The following is a 12,993-nucleotide window of genomic DNA, read 5'->3' as shown; positions in this document are numbered from 1 at the left end:
CTTTCTTTACAGCTGAGGTCCCAAATGAGAGCCAGTGGGCCCAATTCTCTATAGCACCTTTTACCTTTCATAGGAATTGAATGCACTAAACGAGGATTTATTTTTTTTTTTAATAAAAAAACCCAAGGAGTTAAAAATTCTCTTGAAAATTAGTAGTGAGATAGCCTCGTTTTACACATGCACAAATAACTATTCAACAGGCAGTACGGCAGAAAATTAGACCTAAAATTGGTACTGTGTATGGAAGATTTTAGTCAGCAATCTGCAGCAAAGTCAGCAATATGGTTAGGATTCCTCCTGCCTAATTTTAGACACAACTGAGCTCATCACTGGAGACTCCCTTTTTAGTCAATTAAGAGAAACAGGCATTTCTAGTGCCAAACTGATCCAGCCTGTTTGAGGCGACTTCTTTAAGATGAGATGAATCTTGCTATACGCTCTTGACTGCATTGACTGAATCTCCATTGATAATAAAGGGAGTTTAAGTCAATGAGCTGAAATAGAGATATTTGTGTTCTAAAGCAGTGAAAACAATCCTGCCCTGCCAGGAAGTGCTTCAAAGGTCTGATTTTGGAAAATACATCTTTTCATGGCCTCATACATACCCATATATATACATGATACCCATATATATTATATATATATATATATGTAGCTACATATTGCAAACATATCAATTTTGCAAAAATTTAACTAGTAGGTTGAATTTTCTGATTCGAAACCCATTTCTTTGACACCTGCACATGGGTTATTTCTTCAGATAGGTTTGACACATACATATTCTGTGACCTGTATACTCAGCTGCCAAGATCTATCAACAGCACATACCGGCATTATGGCTGAAAAACATATGGGGATGCATTTGTATACAAATAGCTACACTGAGCAGAAAGTCTACACCTCAAAACACAGTTCAGAGTATCCCAAAGGAAACACAAAACCATCTAATGTACAAAGAGGATTAATTGTGACCAAGCCTCAGAGGGTTTCTTATCCCAGCCATGTCAGTGTGACTTATCCTTGACATCTGCAAGACCAGTGGAATCTTCTTCTAAACTTATAAACATACTTAAATATATAGCATCATGATATTCCTTTACTGTTGAAAAACACACTGTGAGGATGATCTATCACACCACACAGTGTGGACAGCTATTGACAAAGATCTGTTTATTTTGATAGAATAAGGCGACGCATGAAGCGGGGGGGATGTAACCAGCACTGAAACAGTGAATCGCAGCAATGAACTGCTGATGTCAATTAACCTTCCAAGTCATCAGTGCAGCAACAGACCTCAAAACCACAAGCAAGCATATGGCATAAATCTGTGAGCTGAAGGTCAAGAAGTTTAGTACGAGAACTTCAGCGTGAGTTAGCATACAAATACTTGGCAAAATTTTCTTTCTAGCTTGGCCCGGCAGACACTTCTGAGGTGGTGAGACAACATTTTCTCCCACCCACCCCCTGAATCAAATTCCCTTTATTTCAATAACTATGAATATAACATTAAATCAAACTCATATTGTAACAACCATAATCTAGGAGCTCAGAGAAAATAATTTGTCTATGATTTGTGTTGCCAGCAATGGTAACCATTTCTTAGCAACCCTGACTTTTATTTTCTGGGCAAGTTGCAAGTTACGCTGCTTTGTTTGCCTGAAACAGTGTCATGAAAATACCACCACCATGTTGTATGCCGAATCCTTTCATTCACCCAGGGAAGTGCCAGGTGCTGTTTTTATTTCTGCTGTATTTATTGCATTCAGAAATGATTTAGAGCTGACTACTTTTATGAGGATGAAACAAGAGATTCTGTTTCAGTGCAGAACCAGGGACATATTCTGCAATACCAATGGTTTGGACATCTTGCGGATGGTGTTTACAAGTTGTGCTCATCCCTGTCAGGCTTAAAAGCCAATGCCTCTCTATTTCGTCAGGTCTGACAGTCATTGCTAAAGCTGCCAGAAGATTGTAACTGGAAGAATTTGGCCCCTTTCTAAATCATCCCTCATGTTCTTCTGCTGTAACTAAGAAGTTTGGATTGCATATTGCACTTGTTGAGAGAAACAGTAATATCCCTCAGGTTTTTTGTTTCTTCTTGGTTTTATAAGGAGTACTTTGGGCACAGGAGAAAAGGGACTTAATCTTGTATCTTGTGGAGAAGCAACTAGGTTAACACAGTTGTTTCATTAGGAGCTTTCCGTCGGTCTATTCTCCGCTCCAGCAAGCTTTATTTGACTGGCTTGCAGTAGCATCGTGATATCCACATCACAGCTCATTAAAGGGTACTTCATTATGTATCTAAACCCATTAAGAAGTATATGAAAAAACTAATACATTTTATCACCTATAATTCCAGACAAACAGTTTTCAAAAAAAAATTTCTGAAACTATTGCAGTTGTATAGGTCTTTTGCTTCCAATGCTCTTTTCTGAACGGTTGCGGCACTGAAAAAATCTCTTTTTCCCTTTTTGTCAGAAACGGTGTGTAGGTGGTCTGCTTTCAGCAGTTCTTAATGGATTGCTCTGACTGGGAATTATTTGTTCCCCATTCTTTATAGCTTCTGCAACTTCTCATAACTCTGGAATATGTTTATTTTCTTATGTGGAAGAAAGTAATGGAGGATGTAATTTTTTTTTTTCTTGTTCATTCACTTCCCTGCAGTACTGCCAATCACTATGTTAAGAGTAGAAATGGCCTAAACTTTCAGATGATGAAAGTTTTGATGCAAATGCAGATTCAAGTTACTCTGTAGGCTTACGCCACTATCACTACTGTTCATTTCTTTTTGGGAAAAAAAAAATCATTAAAATTTAAAAATAGAAATAATTTCCTGTTATGATTTATTTTTAAAATCCAAGAGGTTTAAATATCTCACATAAAACATTCTAGTTGTGTTAGGATGGCATATTTTGTCAGCAAGTCACACCGATCCTTTGCCTTTAAATTTTTTAGTACAAAGCAGTTTCAGGTCTTAAAATTAAAAGCACCCTGAAAATAGCAGTTATTCAACCAGTTCTAATTGCTAACTTCCTGAAAACATTTCACAAGACTTTTTGTCACCAGCTCTTGTTTCATGTTCTGTAGTCACACACCTGAACATTTTTATGAGTTTCTTTTGGAAGACTTTCTGCAGAAAACAATGTATCTTTTAGATGCTCTTTTCCCCAGAACATCTCACCAGCAATTTTCCTAATGTTTTTGAGCTTTGACTGTATTATCCTTCCAGATATGCATAAGCTTTTTCATTCTGTTAATAAAAAAAATATTTTGCTCCTGATGGTCCTAATCCGGAGACAGGATAGTTTTAAGTAACCCTTTCATTCAGTAATGCTTTGTTTTATCCCTGACCAACTTGTAAAGCTTTTATTAATGTTAGATGAATTTCTCTATCAGCTGGTGGCAGGAGGGGAGAGGAGAGAAGAGAAGGACAGAAGTCCCCTTTGCTTACAACTGCCTTTACAAGAGGTCTTCTCCTGTGTCTTAATTATCAGTTATCCAGATGGAAGAGTTCTTTAGAAAATCATAAAGCAAAACTCTGGTGGAATTACGAGAACATCTTCTGTCGAGAGCTTCCCTGGAACCCATGTCCTCTCCTGTTGCAGGGAGTGCCTCAGGAAGCTGCAGAGCCGAATGCTTGAGTGCCTGCCCTACGTCCCCTGCGCTGGTCAGAGGGAGCACTTCAGCGCTCACTAGAGAGCAGCCGGTTTGCTAGACAGGGCATTCACATCTCTCCGAAGCCTTTCTAATACATCTATCAATTTATATTTCCATTTGATCCTGTTTCATCTATTAACAATGAAGACGAATAGCAATCAACAATGAAATTTAATGCCTCTGCATAAGCTTATTGCCTACACTGCCTCAGGACTGCAGGATGTGTTGCTCTCCAAGGCACCCTTTACAAGGGGATGAGCCAAGTTTCCTTCTTATGTGAGCTCAGGCTCGTTGGATGCCTGCAGAAGGGTCCATCTTCTCTTGATTCGCCTAGAAGTTCCCTGATCTCCTTTCCGGGGTAGCTGCGAGATCCCCTCAGAGATGAAAGGTGTGAAAGTCTTTGATTTCAGGGAGCTGCGCTTCCCCCGCTGCAGGTACAGCCAACCGCTAGGCTGAGCTGGCAACAAACGTGTGACAGAAAGGAGTCTCCAGTATTTGTAGAGATTGCTGTTACAGGCATCTCACTTCGTTGGATAACGCACTGAAAACCCTCAGGTATTCTGAAAGCTGTGAGGCAGATATTCCTCTGGATATTGAAACAAACACCACGCAGAGGGCTTTGAAGGACATTCACATTAATATAGCACAACTCTTCACCATCCTCCCAGAGAAAAATTTGGTTTACCTTCAGAACAAACTCTCCCTCCCCATACCACTGTCATTATCTAGGAAGGTGGCCAGGTGGGCACAGAATGCGCTGAAGAAAGCAGTTGCCATCTTCTTCACTCTTTAATGATGAGGATAGGAAGTCTAATGCACAGGGGCAGGGCAGGACACGGCATGGCAGCAGCCCCAGGACTGGACTGTTCCTGGCTTGAGGCAAATTGCTTCACATTTTCATGCACTAACACCTCTCTGTGAAAGCGAAAATAACAGAATCCTCTGCAGTTCTCAGAGTTTGCAAATTAATGAACATAAACCACAACTGAAGTATAAGGGAAGCTATATAGCTATTTAGCTATATTTCTTTATAATTCAATCATACATTTATAATATTTATCTAGATTTCAATATTTCTGTTTGGGCTTACAATTTAATACAACAGCAGATAATGCAGGTAACTAATTTATAACAGAAAATTGATTCAAATAGTTGTGCTGCTTTCTGGTTTGTTGAATAGCAGTAAAACCTCTGGACTGACAGCACCTAACACTGAAATAAATCCCTGCTGAAACCGTAGCCTGAGTATGGAACATACAAACAATCTGCCTGAGACAAAAACTAGGCAGACATGTGGAAAAATTGGCATCCTTTCTTGATTAATTAAATCTAATGGAAACCATGTAAAACAAGGATGGATTTAGGACTGGGAAAACAAAGTGATTTACATAGCACAAAAAGTTCTCTTTAAGCTGCATCTTAACAGAAGGGTGGCACGCTCCACTCACCGAAGCTAGGCTTATTTATATATTTTATATTTCTTCTTCAAAGTATCTTTGTACCTTTGCACTTGAGAAAACTTAGATCAACTGAGCTAAATTTGAAGAGATTGATGTTTGTTGTAAAAGCTAATGTACCAATCTACCTTCTGAGTAAATTGAAATTTTTCATATAGAGGTTTAAACCCAGAAATCTGTAAACTCTACCAGTATTTTCTTATAGCTTAGAAGAAGATACGCTAGATAACAGGAAAGACTAGATCTTTTTGCATTTCATTTTTATATTGATAATCTTAAGATCTAGCACAACAGTTATGATTTACAGAGTCATAAATGCAATCAAATAGGTAGGTATAGAGAGTTAAAAGGAGCAACGTATTTAGGAAATAGATTGTCCATAGGTAGAGGAAAGACATTCCAGCAGCAACAAGCAAGTCTCAGTGCTATATTAATTTGACAGGGAAACAACCTGTTGCATGGACTACCTCATGGGATTTTCCGGAGTATCTGAGTGCCTAATCCACAGTGAAAGCTTTCAGACTTTTGAGAATATCTGTAGGTCCTTATATGTTAAGAGCATGACCCAAGATAAGTCTCTGGACAGGAAAAGAAACAGACTGTCCAGCAGTTAATGATGGTCAGTGGATGGGCAGTTGCTCTGTAGAGAGCCAGTAATGGGGGGGAGGGGGGTGTCTCTGGAGCACCTGAAGCACCCATCGTGAGCTGGTGGGATAAAGCAGGCAATGAGAGAGACAAACAATGCACTGGAGATTTCCGCTGTAATCCAAGGGGTAAGCTGAAAGCCTGTGAGCTGCTGTACCACGTCCACCACATCTTCCTTTCAACCACCTTCCTAACTGAGAATTATGCAGCAAAACACAGATTAAAACATGTCAGTCCCCTCACATTTCAAGAGAAGATGTGCCCTCTATAAAATATAATTAGCTGATACCACTGTCATGTCTGAAATAAGTCAAAAATAAGATTAAAAATACATTTACATCTTTGAATTAACCAGCACCCAACAACACACTGCTGCCAAGTGAGGCTCTCTGTCATAAGAGTAAGGACTAAGCAACTGCTTCATATTAGCAGCTGCTAATATTAATTGTAGTAGTTTATGCTAGGATTATAACAAAGACTTCTCATCTAAAAAGGCACCACTGTAGGAACACAGAAGGCACCACAGAAACCTTAGTGCCCACCACCATCTGGAAAAAGCATTTCTTTGTAAAAATAAAGAAGTCCTCTGTTGATCTCCAACCTACTCCTACCTTTGACTGAAGCGATTTTTACCTGTTCCATGGTATTTGCCTTATCACTCAATCCTTATAGAGTTAAGCCTTGCTATACACTATACTGCTAAGAGTATAGCTCATTAGCTTTCTCCTCTCTAGCCCGCATTTTCCAACATGCCAAATGTAAATGACTAATCCATAACCTCCATGCAAATGGTGCTCTTTTTTTTTTTTGCATTTTTCTCTATACCAGCCAAAATGTTTATTACGATTCCCAACTGTATAAAGAAACATGGAAGACCAAAGTAGCCCCTCTATTATTGCTCACATCTATCACCTCCATAAATGACACCTTATAATTACCGTTTTGCAAAGCCACAGTTATCACTAGTCTCCTGTTCACCATCCCCTATACTGGCATTGTCTTAGTGTAATGAATCAGTGAATCATAGACTCATAGAATACCAGGTTGGAAGGGACCTCAGGGATCATCCTGTCCAACCTTTCTCGGCAAAAGCACGGTCTAGACAAGATGGCCCAGCAGCCTGTCCAGATGAATCTTAGAAGTGTCCAATGTTGGGGAATCCACCACTTCCCAGGGGAGATTATTCCAATGGCTGATTGTTGTCATTGTGAAAAATTTTCCTCGTGTGTCCAATTGGAATATCCCCAGGAGTAACCTGTACCCATTACCCCTGACTTCTTGTGACTTTCTGTAAAAAGGGAGTCTCTGACTTCTTTGGAGCCACCCTTTAAGTACTGGAACACGGTGATAAGGTCTGCCCTAAGCCTTCTTTTCTCAAGGCTGAACAAACCCAATACTCCCAGCCTCTCCTCATATGGCAGGCTTCCCAGTCCTTTGATCATCTCTGTGGCCCTCCTCTGGACCCTCTCCAGAGGTGGGTTCTTAGTTGATAAGGCCACACTCACTCACTTCATCTTCCAGTCCCTCCTACCATTTATCATTGCAGGCAATAGTCTGCTAGACCTCATTTTTCTCCATGTAACAACTCCAGCGTTATTTTAATTATTTTGAAATAATTCAAAATCTGATAAAAATCCAACCCACCGTTACTATTTCTGCAATGGTGCTCTAGGCTTTCTCTTCATTATCCTTGCTTTATTATCCCTCATGCAACCTCCCAGGGGACCTATAAAACTTTACCCCTGCAAAAAACATAATCACCTCTCCAAGCCATATCAAACCATAATGGTGGGGTTTTGTCTGCTCTTCCATCCATTCTTCCACAACCATGGAGGAATACTAACCTGATTCTTTTTCATTCTAGTTTTACCACTAATCCGAATGTTCCATACATGCAAGCAGCAAGCAGCATCTCAGCTCCACTTATAAATCCTCTTCAACTCTTAGTAGCAGACCTACTTATCCAAGCTCCGTGGGGGACTGACTTGGATGAATACTCACTTATCATTGTCAGCTACTGACCTTGTTATTATACTTCACCCTATTTCTTTTTTTTCCTCCTGGGACCCTAGAAAATAAAAAATTAAACACCAATCCAAAAGTACTCTAGTGGATTATAGATAACAGCGGTAAACATAAACCAAAAAGTTAAGACTTCAATATCTTCTTCTCACTGTCTTCTTCAGGAGGAAAAAGATTTAAAAGTTTCCCTCCAGCCTCCAGAGCTGAATTTCCTTTACTAAAGTACCTTTTTTAGTAGAAAACTGCAAACACCCTGTTTCAGTAAAGCAACCACTAAAAATGTGGGTTTGCTGTCTTTTTTGTTTCTTTTATTACCTCAAACTCCCCCAGATTAACCCCCAAAGATGTGGCCAAAAGTTATTTTTTTTCCTGTGTGTAATTATATATTCAGCTATTCTGTCATTTTCCTTTTCTAAAAATCTTCAACCTACTTCTGACATACAACAACACTTCTCCTTATATAACCATAAACCTTCTGCAATTATCGTTCCAGCTCATACTTTCTTTAAAGCTATGGTGCCCCTCTAATTCTGTTAGCCATAGCCTAACTAGGAAAAAAAAACCCAAAAACACCACACTAGAAACATAAAGATTTTGCAAAAATACCTTCAACAACTTCATACTTCTCATGACCAAAATACTAGCAAAGACATTATTGCTGCCTAAACCTTAATCCAAAGAAAACTCAAGACATATAATCCTCTGTGCAGTCCTCCCAATACTTTCAAACCTACCATCTACTGTAACCCACAACCACAGTGACACAAATCCAAACAGGCTTTCCATGTGCTGCTTCCTACCTCTTCATTAGTTTAATCATGAAAAGCACCGAAATATGCCACAACTCATCCATCCCACTGATTTACTTTATTACATGGCTACCTTATTTTCACAAATAGTTCCACAAGAACCCACCCTGAACTGTTCCCGAGTCCTAACACAACAAACGGGCCTGAAAGAAACCCCAGCTAGCCATCAAGAACGATGTACCACCCAACGACTAAGGCAATTCTAAACCCTAAAAATCCAGTTGAAAGCCAACAAACCTTCGAAATACGTACCGTTAAACCGCACCTCAGTTATCCACATATGACTACCAACTATTGTTCTGACGAAGTGTTACACAACAAAGCCACCTATAGAGACTAAATGTTTCAGGAAAAGTCTTGGCAACTAATTAACCAGAATAAAGATACCCTACTAACATACCCTCCAATAAATCAAGAAAAAAACTAAAAATGCAAATAAGACCCCCAAATTTACTAACAACCCACACCCAAAAGCAGTACCAAAGCAATTGTAAGGAGAAGGAAGTGCTGTTAACCAGGAAATGGGGCAAAATATATCTTATTCTCCACTTGCATATCAGCTAAGGCCAATAGTGTGAATGCAATGGTGGGTTTTCAACCACAGAAGCCTAAAAGCACCAATCCCTTAAAAAAAAATCTACATCTCCTTCCTTCACCTTCCAACTCCCTTTAGCATTTGCATAAATGCTTATTATAATGAATTATCTGTCCTGTGTGTCCCTCTGTATTCACCCAACATCTCTACCATGGCTCCTATCTGTTCAAAGGAACATAAAATGTCAAAGCAATTTTAGAATTACACATTTATAACTGTTTGTCATAAGTTACCACTTCCAGTGAAGCTAAGTATTTCTGAAGTTAAACATCTCCCAGAAAATTCCCTCTCCACTCCATACACCAATTTGATCAATCTTCACCTAAAGCATGGGTTCAGAGCTCTCTCGGCAAGAACTCTGTCTCCAAAGTGAATGCAGCTACTCTTTGAACACAAAATCCTTATTTCTGAAAATAAGTGCATATTTAAGGGCAATTATTATGAATTAAACTTCATTAAAAATGGATCCTTGAACAATTTTAAACAGCAATCTGTTCGGGGAGGGATTTGTTGGTGATGTATCTAATTTCCTTTGAAATTAAACTTCAGTGAAATCTTCTGCATAGAAACTGTGTTAGAACATTTTTTTAAATGGCCGTTCTTTCTTTAGTACAGAGAGTTTCTTCTTTAAGGGCTAGAAAATAATGTATTACCCCAAAGAATAGAAATCTATATTAGAAACTGTCTTTTGTATATCAATCTCCTTTGTTATAGATATCTCCTATGTTACGTTTATCACCTCCAATATTTTTTTTTTAAGTTAGGTCATAATTTGCCAGTAGCTGCATGGTCATTATGATAATGGCTTGGCGATATATATATACACACATATAATGATTGTTTGCAAGAGAATTTTAAGTTCAGTGACAAGATGATTTTTGAGTACTGACAGGGACCTCGTAGTCCAAAAAAAGAAACATCTATTGGACAGATAAATAGGTATCTGTAAAATCACAAAAGTTATGATTATTCTTTGTTACTCACTGTTCAAAGGGGGGAAATGAAATTACCAGGCAGTACGTTTTATGCTAACAATAGAAAAGACTGTTTCTCATCACATCTATTTAAATTCTGGAACTTCTTGACATGGCATGCTGTGAAAGGCAAAAGCATAAAGGAGTTCTAAAGAATTTAGACAAATTCATGTAAAACAGGTAAAGGTCTATCAAACACGGTGGTCCAGCTATCTGCTATGAAAATCCTCAACCAGGAGAAGTATTTCTCGGTAATTTCCTGCTACTTACATGACTCCTCAGTCATCCTTTACTTTGCCAGTGCTCGAATCAACAGTAGCACTTAGACTTGTGATCTGACCCAGAATAGCACTTTGTTTTTTAATATTTGTGAGTGAACATCAAGATAAATTAGCTGGTTTTCCATTAGAAACCTCTCAAGACTGGTTATTCTTTGTAGAATTCAAGGGCAGAGGACATCAGAGAGACCTCAAACAGATCACAGCCCAATAACATTTTTGGGGTACTTACTGTTTATTAAATTGTTTTCTTTTTTTTAAAAAAAAAAAAAAGAAGACATTTTTGCATCACAACTTGGGTTTAAGGTTGCCTCTATAAATGAATAATTTAGAATAAAGTAAATTTTGGAGATACTGTAACTTTCTCTGAATCAAGCATTATAACCATAAACTATGCAGACTAAAGGGTAACCTCACAATTCAGTCCTGTTAGACAAGGGAAACTATACAAGACAGTAAAAAGGAAAACAAAGGAAAAAATCCAGCTGCGCTCACAGCATCAAATTGAAGGGTTGAATAAAAAATTAATCCAACATATATTTAAAAATCAGCTGTGCTCTGATAGCACAAGCCCCCAGTGCTTTCACTGGAATGTCATTGCTCTCGTGTGATGGTACTACCAGGTCTATAGATCCCAGCACTAGTTTATTTGCATTAATTTAGAATGACTAAATCCTGGCAAAGAGTTGTTGTTTTTTTTTTTCATTTTTAAACTTGTTTGCAATGCCCTGACACATAAACACAACCCTTCGGTTCCCGGTGTGTGTGGGGGTGTTAGGCAGCCGAATGCAGATGGATTGTAAGCATCTAAAGCCATTTGTTTAGCAAACCAAATGTTTGCTTTATTATTTTCAAGTAATCAAAGAGCACCTGCTTATTTCTTTTTCTAAGCTAGTCAGACAGAAACCAGTATTACAGCTGTAACACTGTCATCCTGATATTTATAATCCAGGCCGTGCTGGGTGGATGTTTATGCACAGCGTTGCCGCTTTGGGCAGGGGAAGCTGATAAAGAAATAGGAATCTGAAAAGCAGTTTTGTTTGAAGACGAGCAGCACCAGGACACCAGGTCGCACATGCAGCCCCTTGCCCGAATCATTCACAGCATTCACAAAGCCTGGGACAAATCTCACTAGGGCAGCTAAAGGACAAAAAAAAACCCGGAGCTACAATATCGCTCCTTAGCAGGGACTTAAAAGAGTCATCAGCCCCATTTTGCAGGATTCACTGTGTACCTGGTGAGTGAAGGTTCAGGACCAGTTCATCCACCGTTCAGTTTGCCAATTCACTCCTGCTATTTGTTATTCCAGTGGTCTCTCAAATCTTTGGTGTGGCTTGTTTTTTTACCCGGCTTAGTTAGATGGCTACACCATTTGTTAACCATCAGAATAACAAAAAAATAATAAAAATACCAGATACCAATTCCAGTGTTCGTTACCACATTTTTTTTACCCCAACACCCATTCAGATCAAATAGGTGCCCACCAGAGCTACCAGGAGACTTGTCTTCAATTTTGATGAGGCCTGGGATTTATGTACTCAGAAAGACATAGCCAGTGAGTTGATGGGATCACAGGCTGGTACGACTGAAGGTCTATTATAATTTATGCCTGAAACCTGCTGTATTTGAAAAGTAGCCACTGATATAACTTGAGGATTTATCATGCAGGTAAGATTTACAAGCAGATTTAACCCCTGCAGTGAGAAATGTTAAATCTTCTGGAGGAAAATTGTATGAAAAACTATGTGGCATCTAATAGGAAGCAACACAGAACTAACACGTAGGCACCAAAATGTGGATTTCGCTGCCCTGACCCACCAGTGCAAGTAAGGATTTTTAGGTAATCCATACTGGGCTAAATGTGCTATTAATTTCAAGGTAACACAAACAAAGGGAGTGCATTTTATCTTCGTCTACTTCCCACAATAATCTAGTGCTACCAAATACGGCCAGCTGCCACATTTTGTCAGAGCGTAAATCGCCACTTTATGAGGGGGCGGCAGAAGATGCACAGGTCTGCAGGGAAGCGTTTGCACAGGAGCACAACTCTGCGACCGATCCTGCAAAATGGAAGCATGAGCTCTTTCTGTGGGCATGAGTAATTGGCTTAAAATTTCTGTGCTTAATTTTCCATGGAGTTAAGGACAAGAACAAATATTTTTAGAATCAGGGTCTCGGTGGTGAAAAGCGTGTTGTGTTTTACACTGGAGGAAGAGATTAAACACTTGTTCTGAGTGACTCTTCAGTTATTACAAGAAATGGCTGCAAAGACAGAATACAACACAAAAAGCACCAGCTTCACACCCAGATGAAAATTCCAAATTCTCTGCCCACCTGTAGGTTGTTATACTTACCAATATTGCAATACTTTCCTGCATAATTTCCTTTGCAATCACATACTATTTTCCCACTGAAGGTAACCATTTTACATTCTCCACCATTCATGCAAGGATCATGAATACAACCTACAAGCAGAAACCAAAGATCAAACCAAACTATTCAATAGAATTGGTCCATTTTAACTTACATTAGTACACCTTCTCTGTGGATATACAC

General features: G+C 39.0%; 1 protein-coding gene across 1 annotated transcript in view; it reads right to left on the bottom strand.

Annotated features, from left to right (window-relative positions):
• The window catches only part of HGFAC (HGF activator), a 43,826-nt gene that overhangs the window by 14,030 nt on the left and 16,803 nt on the right, over nt 1–12,993 (bottom strand). The window contains exon 7 of the mRNA XM_063336839.1: nt 12,792–12,902. Within this exon, the coding sequence (XP_063192909.1) occupies nt 12,792–12,902 (111 nt within the window). The remainder of the gene's footprint in view (nt 1–12,791; nt 12,903–12,993) is intronic.

This window comes from Chroicocephalus ridibundus, chromosome 5 (genome assembly GCF_963924245.1).
Source record: "Chroicocephalus ridibundus chromosome 5, bChrRid1.1, whole genome shotgun sequence".
Lineage (NCBI taxonomy): Eukaryota > Metazoa > Chordata > Aves > Charadriiformes > Laridae > Chroicocephalus > Chroicocephalus ridibundus.
Note: the sequence above shows the minus strand (reverse complement) of the source record. Positions and strands in the feature narration are given on the sequence as shown.